The sequence below is a fragment of the Natrix helvetica genome (assembly GCF_964273705.1).
Source record: "Natrix helvetica genome assembly, chromosome: 2".
Taxonomy (NCBI): Eukaryota; Metazoa; Chordata; class Lepidosauria; order Squamata; family Natricidae; genus Natrix; species Natrix helvetica.
This window is the reverse complement of record NC_138552.1, coordinates 94825127-94841200: the sequence shown is the minus strand read 5'-3', so window position 1 is coordinate 94841200 and position 16074 is coordinate 94825127. Positions and strand designations below refer to the sequence as shown.

Genomic DNA, 16074 nt, shown 5'->3' with positions numbered 1-16074 from the left:
TGCTGACTTTCCCCCAGAAGGCTGACCACAAATTACATAGAGGTAGTCCTAATTGACAACCATAACTGGGACTGAAACGCCATCATTAAATGATGAGATTGTTAATTGAGTCACACCCAATTTTACAACCTATTTTGCTATGGTTGTTAAGTGAATTCAGCTTCCCTGTTGATTCTGTCAGAAGAAGGTAGCAAATAGCTATCACATGACCCCTCAGGATGCTGCAACCATTCTAAGTACATGCCAATTGTTAAACACATGGATTTTGGTCATGTGATTTCAAGGACACTGGAATAGTCATAAGTGCAAGGACTGCTCATAAATTGCTTTTTCCCCCGTTATATTTAAAAAGTCATTAAACGTTTTGTTTGATGGTCATAAGTCAAGGACTGCCTGTAATGTAATGGCAGTTCTCTAAATTAAAATCTCCTTCAAGTTGAGCTTAGTTCCTGCTGATTATATGAACTAGCAGTCCAGATTTATTGGCAACAATATGGAAGTGAAATGCAATTGCCTTCTTCTATTTTTTTAAACATTTTCTAGTCTATAGGTCAAAGATTCCCTGATGATCTCTCAACCAAGCATTAATCTTGCCTAACCTTTTAAAGATCAGCTTAGATTGGCTAGGTGATTATCTTCTCTAGTAACTGGAGAAAGAAAACATTTATGCAGCCAACCTCTTTTTCTATGAGTCTTCTTATTCTACCAGCAGTCTTTTGTTGTTTTTAAAAAAAGATTGCTTATTGTCCTTTCTTATCTTGTGGGACCTTTGTCGGTACAAAATTAGATCTCTTAGAATGCATTCCTAAATCTATGTAGCTCATAAACCTCCTAGAATTTGAGGCTCTCTTATTGTCTCCAGAAGAAAATCCACTTAACTTTTCCTGAGATTCTAAGACCTAGAGCAGGGGTGAACAATTACGCTCTCTTTACAACTTGTAGTCTTAAACTCTCAGAATTCCTCAGCCAGCATGGTTAAAGCAGGGGTGAAATGCTATCAGTTCAAGCCAGTTCGCCCGAACTGGTAGTAAAAAAAAAATGCTTAAAAACAGAAAAAAAGTTCGGACGATCACACGGCACAGCTGATTGTTGCACAGCTGATCGCCGGAACTTTTTAAAAGTTTTTTTAGCATTTTTTTACTACCGGTTCACTCAAACCGGTAGTAAAAAAACGGTAAAAAAAGGGAGGGGAAGTTCTGATAATCAGCTGTGCGACAATCAGCTGTGCGTGCAATTTATATTTGCTAGAAGGAAATCCTGTTTTCTAGCTAATCTAAATTGTGCGGCACAGCTGTCGTCCCCCCCCCTTCACAGTTGCACTTACCTTTGCAGACTCAGAAAAGTCTTCTTGGCACCTGTGGTGCGCATGCATGCAAAGCGTGCATTTGGTGTGCATGCCCGCAAAGCGCGCATGCACACACGAATCAAACCGGTAGCATACTTCAGAGTATTTCACCCCTGAGTTAAAGTCCACAGGGCCATAGTAACTGATCCCTGGCCAAGAGTCTCTCAGTGCAGTAAATTTGTCTTTCTTCAGCAAAAGGAACCTGATTTTAAGGCAACTGTATCTTTGAGAAGCATTGTACCCCGTTGACAGATATTAACTTTCTTGAAAAGAAAAGGAGAAAGGGAAAAAGGATCAGTCGTGGCTTCTTTCTTTTCTGACAATCAGTGGAATGGGAAGGGTTAATAGAATGCTTCTTAATGGATTCTCTTGCCACTCAATATGTCTCAGCTCAAGCTTCCAATTTTGCGACTCAAAATATACAAACAAACTGGCATGACCAGCCTAGTAGAGGCTGTTGTGCGTACTTTACAGCCTTTCATGGGGGAAAAATGTGTTTTCTTTGAACCGTTTATCAAGGAATATGAAAAATTCTGCCACATTAGCTCTGTGACAATTCAATCACATGGAAGGCAGCTTTTCCTCTTGAAGTTCTCAAGAGCTCCATATAACATCCCTTGCTCTGTTCCGGGTTTCCTGGAAATTCCTTGATCGGATTTAACAGGGCTACGATTTTAGCAACAGATTATTTCTTTATTTCCATTCCAAAGCAAGCTTTGAGGAGACCATGAGGAGACCATCTTCATTTGCGGGGGGGGGGGGAGATGCACATTTGTTTTTGCCTCTTAAACACCCTGGACTATTATCTTTGACAAGATTAAAGTGGAAATCCAAGCAAATTGATTCCCTCTGTAATCAAGTGGTGAAATTCAATTTTTTTTTACTACCAGTTCTTTGGCCGTGGCTTGATGGGCATGGCAGGGGAAGGATACTGCAAAATCCCCATTCCCTCCATACTCCTGGGGGAGAGATATTGCAAAATCTCCATTCCCACCCCACTCTGGGACCAGCCAGAGGTGGTATTTCCAAGTTCTCCGAACTGCTCAAAATTTCCGCTACCGGTTCTCCAGAACCTGTCAGAACCTGCTGAATTTCACCCCTGCTATAATCCAACTTCAGTTTACCGCTGAACATTTTCCATTTGGGAGAACAGCCAGGAGAAATTCTATCTCTGAACGATTAAAAGCAGACTTAACACTATTTAAGCAAATGTAGCATAAGATGGTAAGACCTATAAACCATCGCCGAGAAGGACTTTTCCCTTCTGTTGAAAAGGATCTCTAAAATATATGCAACTAGCTTTTTCCTCCAGTGGCAGAATGCATTGCTCATTTTACTGAGTCAAAAGGGTTTTTTCCCCATTGTCAGCATCCTGAAATGTTGTACTTCACACTTTCCTACATGTGGACTGTGATTGGCTGTGCCTACTGACCCCTTGAAGGTTCAGGCACTGAATGTAGAGAGCATTAGCCCTAAAATATTTTAGACAGAAAATCAATGTTGTGAATCCGCACAAGAAAATGACACAGATTGTTCTTTTGCTAAGTCTGAGTTCCAGCTATAAGACCTTTAGGAAAGTCTTCTAAAAACACTAACAAAGTTGCAATTCATTGATTGTTGCTGGTTTGTTATAAAGATGCTCAGTTGCTGATTTTCATGGGTCATCAAATGTGACCCATTCATTTTGTGTGGCAATTAACATGATCACAAGCACATGCTAGCTGCGTTCATATTTGAAATGAACACATCACAAGCTCCTTGGGGAGACAGGAACTAGCTACAGGTGGTACTAGATATGAGTACATCTATTGATTTCCATTTCCCTTGGTTTCTCATTTTTGGCAATATGTCTGATTTGGCTTGTCAAGCTTGAGAAATGTTTTCCAAACTTCAGAGTCAACTGTATATTTTTGGTGTGGCTGTTTCTCCTGCTACTTTTTTATCTGCAGTTTGGTCTGATATGCATAGTTTGTGTTGTATATGTATATGTATATGTGTTGTATTTGCACTGATAAATAAATAAAGGGAGACTAGTATAGATCCATTTTTCTGTCATTTGGCTCCTCTTTCTGTCATTCGGCTCATCACAGAAAACCATCCAGGCAGAAAACCATATTTTTATTTTTAATGTTGCCTTTTTATATTTGTGTTGTATTTGTGCTGATAAATAAATAAAGGGAGACTAGTATAGATCCATTTCAAGCTATTTAGCTCTCATCAGCTAGCCATACCCTTACTGGGATTCGAACCAGGGCTGTATTACATATTAGGCAGTTGTATTAGCCACTAAGCCATAGGCTTATCAGCTGAGCCAGGGAAATAGGTATGTATTTGTGTTACAACCCCTGGTATGCCCAAATATGCAACATTAAAAAGGCAACATTAAAAATAAAAATAAGGTTGTCTGCCTGGATGGTCTTTTGTGATGAGCCGAATGACAGAAAGAGGGAGTAGTGAGCTCCCTCCCATATTTGGGCATACCAGGGGTTGTAACACAAATACATACACACACACACACACACACACACACACACACACACACACACACACACACACATATATATATATATATATATATATATATATATATATATATATATATAATGTACGTCTTTGGTTGTTCGGGTTTTCTCCCACGTAGAATTGGAAGTATCTTCACGACGTTTCAATGAAGTCTCATTCATCATCTTCAGGCTGGTGCTTCCGGCTTGGTGCTTCCGGCTTGGTGCTTCCAGGAGCAATGTGAGATCTCAGCCGGTTCCTCTTTTTAACTGCCAGTGGGGGTTTGTGCTGATTGGGTGGGAGCTTGGCTGCATTCTGATTGGGTGGAGGTGTATTCTGATTGGTAGGGGGCTTGGCTGTGCTCTGATTGGATGGGGGCGTGTTCTGTTTGGGTGGGGGCCTGGTTGTGCTTGTGTTAGTCTGAGTTGCAGAGGGATTTGAACTGGTGAGCTGCGTTACTGTTGTTTGGCTTCGCGTTTGTGATCGTGCCACATCTCCGTGGTGGGCATCAGTTTGCTTCATGTATGGATTGGAGGGGTTTAAAGTGGCTAATAATGCAGCTGTGGTCTGGCTTCTGGTTTGTGGTCGGGCTTCAGAACATCAGAAAACATATATATATCCCCAAACTAATGTACATTGTTTTAGCTATTGTAATTTACTTTGCAGAACTTACAAGGTTTTGTATTGGTAGTATAGATCAGAGGTAGTATTCAGCCGGTTCTGGCGAACCAGTAGTGGAAATTTTGAGTAGTTTGGAGAACCGGCAAATACCACTTCTGGCTGGCCCTGACTCCAATCTATTCAATGCCTCCCGAGTCCCAGCTGATTGGCATCCCAGCTAATCGGCTGGCTGTTCTTCTGTTGCCCTGCACAGGAGAACAGAGCTGGAAAGCAGGTTAGTGGGGTGGGGAGGAAATGGGGATTTTACAGTATCGTTCCCCTGCCACACCCACCATGCTGTGTCCACTAAGCCACATCCACAGAATCATAGTAAAAAAACGGAATCCCATCGCTGCTGTAGATGTAGATATACGTACTTGTTCCTAAACTGCAATGCAACATTTGGAGACCTGAGAATTTGGAATGATGATTTAATTTAAGTTGGTGAATTGACTTAAAAAGACAAAAATTTAAGACCAAACTGCACCCATTTCTTCCCTTTGTTAATAAGTAAAGCAGTCTCAAAGACAAAAGAGGAATCACAAAGTTTCATTGCACAAAATTTTTCCATCTTTCTCAATGGTCTCTGATCACTGCATTATTAAGGTCCTATCATCATTTTTTACTTATCACAATGGCTTCATGGTGCTGCTCTTGTAATTACCATGCCAAAAACTGGCAGGGGGGGAAATGCTCCAGGGACCTGGAAGTCTGGACAAAAACCTTTCTTTTACTACAGAGTCATGTTTACCAGCACATATTACTTGTATTCAGATTTTATGAGTATATTGGAAATTACTGAACTGCAGAACAGAATTCAAGATGCAGGAGACCTTCGGGCCAAGCCAGGGGTTTCTGTGGCAATCAAATCAAAGGAGAAAGGCAGCCTTAGAGGACCAATGCTGATCTGGAAAATGGATGTAGGTTGCCATCTAGTGGTCTTTGAAAAGAGAACACTAATGCTCTCTATGCTCCGAAGAATACTGCATGTATTTCTTTTTTTTTTTTAAGGTAAGACCCAAGTCAAATTGTTCATCCTTGCAATCACAGAAAATAATTGCACTAATTGCAGGAAAGATTAACTGAGTTCATATCACTCTGCCTAACCATTGTTTTGTTTTTACAAATCACAGTTTATGGGCGTGGAAGAGGAAGGTATCTTATAGCAAGAGTTAGCCATGTTAGTTCATTAGATAATAAAAATTAGGACTTTACTATGTGAGCTGGATTAAATATGTTCATTTTACAATTCTGTTTTAGGGAGGGGAAATTGTTACAATCTGCTAAGTTATTGTTATGTCTTTATTTCAGCTTGAAGAAAAGTTATAAGCGAACTAAAACTTGCGGTCAGTTGCAGTCTGAATTCAGCCACAGAGACGCAATATAGAGGTCTTAATAGAAATCATTGAGACTCTGTTTGTTTGCAAACTCCTTCAGCTTCAATCCCATACTACATGTCCCCTTGTAACTTAAAATAGCCAATGAAGATTTGAATATTGCAGTCCCCTTTAAATGTCCTCTAACAAAGAACTACTGCAAAATCACATTATTTATCCACATTTGCAAGGAGAAACATGAATTAACAATATATAATTCTTTACTAAAATGGCTGAATGTTCTTTTTTTTTAATTCCAGCTTTAAAAGCTTAAAATATTCATACTGATGAGACTGGGGTGTCTTTGTCGCCTTTAAAATGCTAAATAAGCCTGCAGCATGATCACAATCTGGTGCAAAGATAAGTTGCTTTCAAGATAAATTCAGACAAGCCTTAAATTAATCAAAGAGAGAATGGTGAACTTTTTTTTAATATGTGTTTTAAATCAACAATAGAGGCTTGTTTGTGACATTTGGCAGGTCGCCTGCTTTACTCACTGCAAGGAGCAGATGAATTTTAAGAAGGTTTAAATCAGCTTCCATTCAAAGAATTCCCATTTGAACATATAAGGTGTTTATTTGGAAATCAACCTTGTTTTAAGGGGGGAAAAAAACCTCTGATGGGATTAATATTTAACTTTGGAGCAGATGGGTGAAAGGGATCCAAATGAAATAGTAGGTAGTTTAGAAACAGTAGGCTACCTCTCTTTATTGCTCTCAGTTCTCACATTTTTATGCCTCAGTGAATTTTTGCTATTATATTAGAAGTAGTTGGTATGGAGATGTCAAGTGTAGATAAAGAACTAGCCTAAAAGTAAACAATAACAACTTGCAGGCAAAGGTCCCAAGTTTGATTCTTGGCATTTTCAGGTGTAGCTAGAAGAATCATACTTGATAACCTGGAGAACTGAACTGCCCAGTATTATCAGCCATCTAGGCTAGGTGAACCAGGAGGCTGGTCTTGCTGTTCTGCAAGAAGCAGAGTCTTGGTCCTGGCAAAACTCCTTTTATTTACACGACTATGAATTCCTTTCATTCACAGTCAGCAAGGCTTAGCAAACTGCCTTTCCAAGGAATATTTATCACCATGAACCTTATCTCATTTGGAGAGCTGCCAGATAATTAGTTTTCAAATGCAGGGCAAGGCAAAATTTGGCACAGAGTCTCTTATAGTCACAAACAGAACTTTCCACTCTTGAAACAATTAAATGAACTGCAAAAGCCCATTCCCCATTCGCTCCTCTTTTGTTTCCTATGGGAAGGGCCAATAACCTCCAAGGTGTAGCTTTACTCCAAAGTCAATCCTGCTTTCTTAGTTTTTCTTGTCTTTTGGCAGCTCTGTGCATGAGCACACTGGGAACAGGCTCCAGCTATTCCTCTGCCTCACTGCTGTCTAGCTCCCTTTCTGCCTCCGACACAGAACCCTCATCTGAGCTTTCCTCATCCCCCAGACTGGCCCATGTTCCTCCCCAACCTCCTCACTGTCCAACTCTGCTACCAGCTCCGCTGGCCCCCAGTGGGCCACAACAACAGCAAAAGTGTCAAACTCACATCATCACAGCGGCATCACATGATGTATTGGAACTGTATTTTCCCTTTGCTAAACTGGGCCCTCCAAGGTCAAATGCAGCCCTCAATGAAATCAAGTTTGACCCCCCTGATCTAGATGGAATGTGAACCTATATTGCTAGTTCATGAATTATATGCCATAAATCCAAACTAAGCTACTGCTTTGATATGAGAGGTAATTATTTCACAGAGTTCAGTCCTCAAAAAATTATTACACTGAGTCCAGTGGGATTTACTCTCAGCCAGCTCTAGTTACATTTAGTGGGACTTCCTTATGAGTAAGCAATAAAGAGATAAGGGCCAAGGTTGCTAAGGGAGGAGTCAAAGTTTCCCAGGCTAAAGATGGTTTTATGTAAACATATTTTAGCCTCTCAAAGCTACCAGGTTACCTGCCTAGTTGATTGGAAGAAGCTTAGAGTTTGGACCCATGTGTTAGATGTTCAGTTGTACAGAATTTAGTACAATTGATAATAGAAACTGACCACTATTTTCCATTGTCGAAGTGCTTCTGTTCCTTTGAGAGATTTACCAAAACCTCAGATGCATACTAAGGATTTCTGAACCCTTTTAATGATGTTGACTTCTCAAAGCAAAGTTTCCATAAATGCTAGTTAGATGAATTATAGTTTCTTTTAATGGAATGTGTCACTTCAATGACAGCCAGTTTAGCATAGTACTTAAGATACCAGGCTAAAAACCTGTGAGTTCTACCCCTTCCCAAAGCTATCTGGGTAACCTTGGGCAAGGCACTCTCTCTCAGCCCTTGGAAGGAAGCAGGGGCAAACCACTTCCAAAAAACCTTGCCAAGAAAATTGTAGCGACTAATCCATGCTGTCCCCATGAGTCAATAGTATCACAAAAGCATAACAAGATTTTTTTTTAATCATTGCATTGCAATCAAGGGTCTAGATGATAGTCTTGTAGAATTCACGTCCATCACCACTTTTAATCCTGTAGTTCAAGACTATAACCGACACTACAAGATGTTTATTGATTTAAATAGTGTTATCTCATATACATTTAATGAGCTTGCCTCTCTGCTTTTATAGAAAAACACTGAATACTTAACACACAAATGATGGTAGGTAAGAGAAAGAGAAATTGGGTTTGAGTTTTTCTTATCATCCTTTAGGAATGACATCCCTGGCTCATTATAAATTATTGGCAGTTTTATTGCTGGAGATTTAAATGCTGGAAATTCAGGTACTATGGATGGTATTCTATCTACGCTTACTTCAGAATAAGCCCTGCTGAATTTCAGAATATTTAGAATAGTTTGAGGAGATATGTTCAAAATATTCAGAATATTTTGAATAGATATGTTTCTAGGTTGCATAACAGGATTGTATCTGCAAATAAGACTTACTTCTACCTAGAATTATCTCCAAGATGAATCAGAATAATTTTTAAAGTTTTCATAATTTAGGCATGCATTCTAGCAAGAGAGTTGACATACTTAGCCACATTGCAGACAAACTCTGAATATCTTTCCAGTTAAGGCTCTCTAACCAATATTTTCCTTATTTTACAGAATCCCCTTCACCTGCAGTTGAGTTTAGAACGTTCCCTGAGTTTTGATGCTGATGTCACTTTTTCAATCTTGGCCTTGAACAACTGGTATAATTTTAGTTTGATGGTATGCCAGGAAGAGTGGAACATCACAGATTTTCTCTTCCTTACTCAGCAGAGCTCCAAATTTTATTTGGGATCCATTATAAATATCACAGGAAACCTCACATCAGCCAGCGACCTCTTGACCTATCTGCAGTTTCATCTGGAGAACATTAAGGATACAACTTCAACAGTGGTGATGTTTGGATGTGACATGGAAAGCACAAGGAGGGTTTTTGAGATAACCACACAATTTGGGGTTATGCCACCTGAACTTCATTGGATTCTTGGGGATTCGCACAATGTGGAAGAGCTGAGGACAGAAGGTTTGCCGCTAGGTCTTATAGCTCATGGGAAAACAACGCAATCTTTTTTTGAAGATTATGTGCAGGATGCAATGGAGCTGGTAGCTAGAGCAGTTGCTTCAGCTACAATTATCCAACCAGAACTGGCATTGATTCCAAGTACAACCAACTGCTTGAGCACAGAGGAAAAGAATCTCACATCAGGCCAGTATTTATCAAAGTAAGAGATCTCTCTTCAATAAATGTTGTAAATATGAATGTCTCATACAAAACTCAAGCATCAAATCAGATTTTTCTCCATGATGGTCTATCCCCAACATGTTGTTTCAGGTCTACCAATGGTGCACTCAGGGCCTCTGTAATTGAGTTCATCCACCTTGCTACTATTGGTTGGCTAGACTCTTAACTCCAGAATTCCTACAGGACACAGAAAATTCAGGGAGTTTAAACTATCCTCAGGTTAATTCCCAGGTAGGTAGGGGAAGCTTATCTAAAAAGTGGCTTGGGGATAGATCTGATTCAGAGAACAGAACAGATTAATCCCTATTCAGCTAATATAAAAAATATTATTATTTTTAATTTGTTTAAAGAAAAAAAGACTCCTTTTTCATGAAAAATAATTTCAAAGTGAGATTTTTTTCTAATAAACTATAACTTTCATAGGAAAGACTGCTTCAGTAGAGGGCAGCAGATTTGGGAAGTCTGATTATTATCATAAGGGCACCTTTTCTGCAGAAGGCAAGTCCACCCATTAAGTATCCTGCTGCCAACGAAAAACACTGAGGGCACAATACCAAAATCTAATAGTCACCCAATTGGAATATACTGGCCTGCAGCATGATGCCCTCCCTGTCTCTTCCCTTATAAGCAAGCAGGAGAGATGTCCTGTGTTTCGTTTTAAGAGTTTTATAATCCATCTGCCAAATCCTGCTATTAGATGGATTAGAACATTGTGATAATAGCAAACTAAGGAGTTGAGACTGCCATGAAGTATGCAGGCTTGTGCAATATAAATTTCCTGTTACAACAAGGCAAGTGAGGTAGTTCCTTGTGATTTTGTCGGTGAGAGATATCAGAGGGACTAGTATCTACAGTATGTTATGATGGGAGGACGATAAACATCTCTGAAGCTTAAAAATTGGTCCTATTCAATTCACAGAGATACGGAATCTCTCCAGGTCCAAACATTCAAATGACTTTTCTTGTGCTGTGTTTTTGTAGCAGAGAACATACCTTAGAAATCTTGTACTGAGAAAGTTTCTACTGTGTTAATTCCTAATCTTATGATTGCCCTGGTTGCAGGCTAAAAAGCATTAGGATTTAGAAACCCCATCTAGTCTGTAAATTATGGCATTTTAATTATGCCATTTGAGTAATTAAAGCCCCATATGCGATTTGACTCACTGCCCATTCTCGTTTTTCTCATTCTCGACTAAACTTTGGGTGATAAAGATAGAATTACCAAGTTACCAGGCTAATGAGTACAGAACAATTTAATTAACCTAACAGTGAAAATTTATTACTGTGACCCTTTTGAATCGTCAATATTTCAGCCCCCACAAAAATGCAAAGAGTAATGAGCTTATGACTATGAAAGCAGTACATGCAGTACTTTTGGTCACAGAGCTAAATTGAATTGATACATCAACAACACTCAGTATGAATATGACAAATGCACATCATAAAAAGTTCAAATTTTCAGGAAGCCGTGATTAGAAGTAACTCTAACTCATTGCAAACAGTCATTTCATGCTGAAAGGGAATGGGATTGAATTCACTCATTCTGTCCCATCACCAGGGACGTGCGGTCAGGGGAGGCAGGGGAGGCAGAGCCTCACCGCTCTCATCATGAAAAGAAAAAAAAAAGGGAAAAGGCACACGTGGTCCAATTCCCTGCCTTCCTGAGTCAACATGAAGGGGACCGCGGAGCACGCTCCTCCAGCTCGCGCTCCGCGGTTTCCTTCTTGTTGACTCAGGAAGGCGGGGAATGGGACCACGTATGCAGGAGGATGAGGCTGCACACAGCTTTCATCCATTCACCGGAACTGTGTGCATAAGTAATCCTTGACTTATGACCACAATTGAGTCCAAAATTTCTATTGCTAACTGAGATAGTTGTTAAATGAATTTTGCTCCATTTTACAACCTTTCTTGACATAGTTGTTAAGTGAATCACTGCTGTTCTTAAGTGAGTAACATGATTGTTAAGTGAATCTGTCTTCCCCATTGACTTCGCTTGTCAGAAGATCGCAAAAGGTGACTCCAGGATACGGCAACCATCATAAATATGAATAAGTTGCCAGGTGTCTGAATTTTGATTACATGACTGTGGGGATGCTATAAGAGTTGTAAGTGTGAAAAATTGTCATAAGTCACTTTTTTTCACTGCCTTGTAATTTCAAACATTCATTAAATGAACTGTTGTAAGTCAAGGACTACTTGTTGTCTGTGGTTGTTTAGAGACCCTGCAAATGAATGCAGGAATGCAGCTTTTGTGTGCAGAGTGGGAAAATAAATGGGTACCCTCAAACACACTCACCCAAAATAAGAAATAGTGCTAGAAATAGAGAAGAAATGCCAGCAAGTGAAAGAAGAAATCTCATTTTAACAAAGAACATTTCACCAAATTAGAGAGCCCAAACAATTCAGCAGAAATATGTACATATGCAGAAAGAGCAACATTTACATACATTAAAAATCTGCTCATACTCAACAGCAAACAGCATTCATGAATTTAATTGGAATAACATTATGACAAATACAAATAAAGAAGTTGACTAAAAAAAAGTTCTTCGGCGGGAAAGTTTAACCCGTTTATCTGTTCTGCTACCTCCAAGTATAAGTAAACTCCCCCACGTCTTAAATTAGTATGAATGACAGCTCCATAGATGGTTGCATTCATCTCCATTCAGTCTTTGGGATTTTCCTCTTGTGCAAATGTGTTCAAATGGACCTTGTTTTCTGTTCGTCCTGAAATAAATCAATAACCCATTGAGAAATCCCCATAAATAAGTCTAGTGGGAGAGAAGGATGTTCTTAGATTTTAACTAACATGAAAGGGACAGCTAGAATACTTCTTGCTCTTATAAAAACAAAGCCAAGTCTATATAATATTTGAAAACAATGACTTGTTGGCCAAGCAAATTACTACTTATTAACATTTATCATTTGAAAAATATTTTAAACACAGAGGAAATCCCCTGTCTATAGCTCAGATGACAAGGCATTTGGGTAAAAAGGTTCTACTCCTACTGTTCATCCAAACATATGTGCAAATGATTTGTTCCCTGGTTCTGAGGATTTCTGCATTTCAATTGTATGCTTATACAGAATAGGCAAGCCAAGCTAAGCTAGAACTCTAGGCGTCAGGGTTCCAAATAACATCCAAAAGTAAATCAGAGTCCAAGGCAAAGTATTGCTCAAAGTTCCAATTTATTAAGAGGGCCATGTTGGCACAACTGGGAAAACCCGAATCTGAAAGCTTCCCGATTCCCCCCCCCCAATTGAAAGTTCAAGATCTTGCCCCCACATCCACAAGTCCATCACATGGTCCAATCTCCCACTGCCATGCTGGCAGTTCCACCCATCCAATTCCGGTCAGGTGCAGAGGTGCAGAGACAAAGGATGACCTTGGCTTTCTAGAAAGAATTTTGTTATGGTTACATAGTATGTGACTCCTTACAACCCTCCCTCCCATTTTCCCACAATAGAAAATGCATAGCAGAATAATAGAAAGTGTGGCAGGCCAAAGACCCCAAAGAAAAGATGGCTGCAGGCCTGACACTAGGTGAATACGTTTGGGTGAAGCAAGCAAAACGTGTGTATTTCAGTTTGTTTCTGTGACTAAATCCTCTTGAAGTTGTGATTTTGCCTCAGAAACTTTGTAAATTTCAGCCCTGAATGAATGAATGTGTGTGTGTGTGTGTGTGTGTGTGTGTGTTGTATTTGTGCTGATAAATAAATAAAGGGAGACTAGTATGGATCCATTTCAAGCTATTTAGCTCTCATCAGCTAGCCCTGGTTCGAATCCCAGTAAGGGTATGGCTAGCTGATGAGAGCTAAATAGCTTGAAATGGATCCATACTAGTCTCCCTTTATTTATTTATCAGCACAAATACACACACACACACACATACACACACACACACACACACACACACACACACACACACACATATTAAAAAGAAAAATCCCTTTCCTTTCCAGGACCTTCAAAATGTATACAGATATCCATAGTTCCCAAAGTATGGGACTTTCTTGCCTATTGAGGACTTGAAAAATCTTACAATGTAGGCCTTTCATTGTGCTATGGCAGTGTTTCTCAATTATTTTCTGTCATGCCCCCCCTAGGAAGAAGAAAACATTTCGCCCCCCCCCCCCCCGCGCGACTGTAAATAGTCTAATTTGTCTATAAAATTGTTATAAGTACACCTCTGCATAACATAGCACACCGGTCTTTCCTCGACTCCCACCGTAGTCACATGCTTTCTTTCCTCTTTCCCTCTTACTTGTCTATCCTTCCTTCCACCCTCCCTTCCTCCTTCCCTTCCTTCCTGCCTCCCTTCCAGTTCCCTCCTTCCTCTTTCCCCCTGCCTGCCTGCCTTCTTTCCTCTTTCCCTATCCTCCTATCCTTCCTTTCTCCCTCCCTCCTTCCCTGCCTCCCTTCCAGTTCCATTCTTCCCTCCTTCCTTCTGCCTCCTTCCTGCCTGCTTGCCTTCTTTCCTCTTTCCTTCTTGCTTGTCTATCCTTACTCCCTCCTCCCTTTCTTCCCTCCCTCCCTGCCAGCAGCTCCTCCAGCATCCCAGCTGGAAGCAGCAGCACAACAGTCGCCATTATCAGGGGCGAAGGGGTGGGGGTGGCAAGATCGGGCGACCGCCGCCCCTTTGTCCCTTCCCCAACAGCGGCTGTTGCGCTTCCGCTTCCAGACGGAATGTTGGCGGTGGAGCTGCTGGCGGGGAGGCGAGCTACCTGCATAAAGACACCGCCGAGGGCATTGCAGAATATATCCCGGCTTGAAGTGGCAGCGCTGGGGACTGCTCAGAGACTCATCAGAGCCGCGGGCTGGAGCTGTGCAAAAAGTCTGCTTGGGCTGGGGGGGGGATGGAGGGAAGCCTGGGACAGCCATGCTTCCCTCCCTCCCACCCCCGCCCGAGCAGGCTTCTTGCACAGATCCAGCCCGCGGCTCTGATGAGTCTCTGAGCAGTCCCCAGCGCTGCCACTTCAAGCCGGGATATATTATGCCTCGCCCACGCCGCCACCGTTGCACCCAGATGGAAAGGGAGCCTTCGCGCCCCCCTTTACGGAGCCTCGCGCCCCCCCAGGGGGGCGCGCCCCACTATTTGAGAACCGCTGTGCTATGGGAACTGCAAAGAAGTATCTGAACTGGCCTCACTTTTGAAGAAAAAACATAAATGTGTTAGGGGGGGGGCGACAATCCCAGCTCCAAAAGGTGTTAAAAGGTTCTGTCCTCTCACTTCCGGTTGTTCCTGGTGCCGATGGCAGGCTTTTTTTTGAGCCTGTCAGATCAAGAGACAGTTAGAGGTGTTTTTTTTACGATCTTTAACACCTCGGACACTCGTAAATTCTTGGAATTTATGAGGGAGAGATTCAGCTGCTGGGTTGAGCCCTCGTGTACCCTCCGGAGTCCGGAGTCCGACGAGGTTTGCCCCCCTTCGCAGTTGTTGTATTCTCCTGCCTTTTTGATAACCTCTGCTAATTAGCAGAACCAGTCGCCGGGAACAGCCTTAACATCTTAACATCTTAACATCCCAAGAAGAAAGCAAGACTTTTGCAAGTATTTTAAGTTTTAATTGGGGGAAGCAAAAAAAATCTCTTTAAAAAGAACGCTACTGCTGAGTTCGAGAGGCGTGGGCTTAGAACAAAGGATTCAAAATGGCGTTGATTTATAGCTGAAAACCTACAGAAAACGAAAGCTAATTATCTGCTGATAGCCGGGCAGTAAAGGCGGAACAGCTGAAACAACCCTAACTATTAACAATCTTTAAGCCAGTTTACATAACCTGAACTACTTAAATGTCAAAGTTTTAATTTCGAGCAACTTAGAAAGAAACATTTGCAAGTATTAATTTACAGCTGAATACCTAAGGAAAACGAAAGTTAATTGAATGGTGACAGCTAGAGGCGGCTGTAAGAATTATTAATTATGGCAACGGAACAAAAAGCCTCATCGGGTGCTACAATAAATTATCAGGATTTCAAGGACTTTATAAGGGAAGAAAATGCTTTTTTACGCAAAGAAATTAAGGAGGTTAAAGAAATGGTTCAGGATACCATTAAAAAACATGATCAACTTGATAAAAAATTACATACTTTAGCCACAGGTCTGTCAGAAGTTGTTCTTAAGGTGGACAGCAAAGTTGATCATCTGGCTTTGGATTTGGAAACTAAAACGAAGGAAACAGATTTGAAATTTGTTGAAATGGAGGGGAATATGGAGAGGATGGAGAAGGAGATTATCATGATGCAATTCAGATCTATGGAGTACGCTGTTAGACTGAGGGGTATCAGAGAAAACCCTAGAGAGGACTTAAGAAAAGTTTGTGCTGATGCTCTGGCCACATTATTGAAGATCCAGGATTCTTCTGAGATTTTTGCAAGGATTGACAAAATTTACAGAGTTAATTCACGTATTGCATCACAAAGGCAACTACCAAGGGATGTTGTGATATACTTTACTGAGAGAAATC

General features: G+C 40.8%; 1 protein-coding gene across 1 annotated transcript in view; it reads left to right on the top strand.

Moving 5' to 3' along the window:
• Positions 1-5624: 5624 nt before the first annotated feature.
• The window catches only part of GRIN3A (glutamate ionotropic receptor NMDA type subunit 3A), a 73227-nt gene continuing 62777 nt past the window's right edge, over positions 5625-16074 (top strand). Inside the window, exons 1-2 of the mRNA XM_081940746.1 lie at positions 5625-5662; positions 8983-9587. Coding sequence (XP_081796872.1) covers positions 9085-9587 — 503 coding nt within the window. The 5' untranslated portion in view covers positions 5625-5662; positions 8983-9084. The remainder of the gene's footprint in view (positions 5663-8982; positions 9588-16074) is intronic.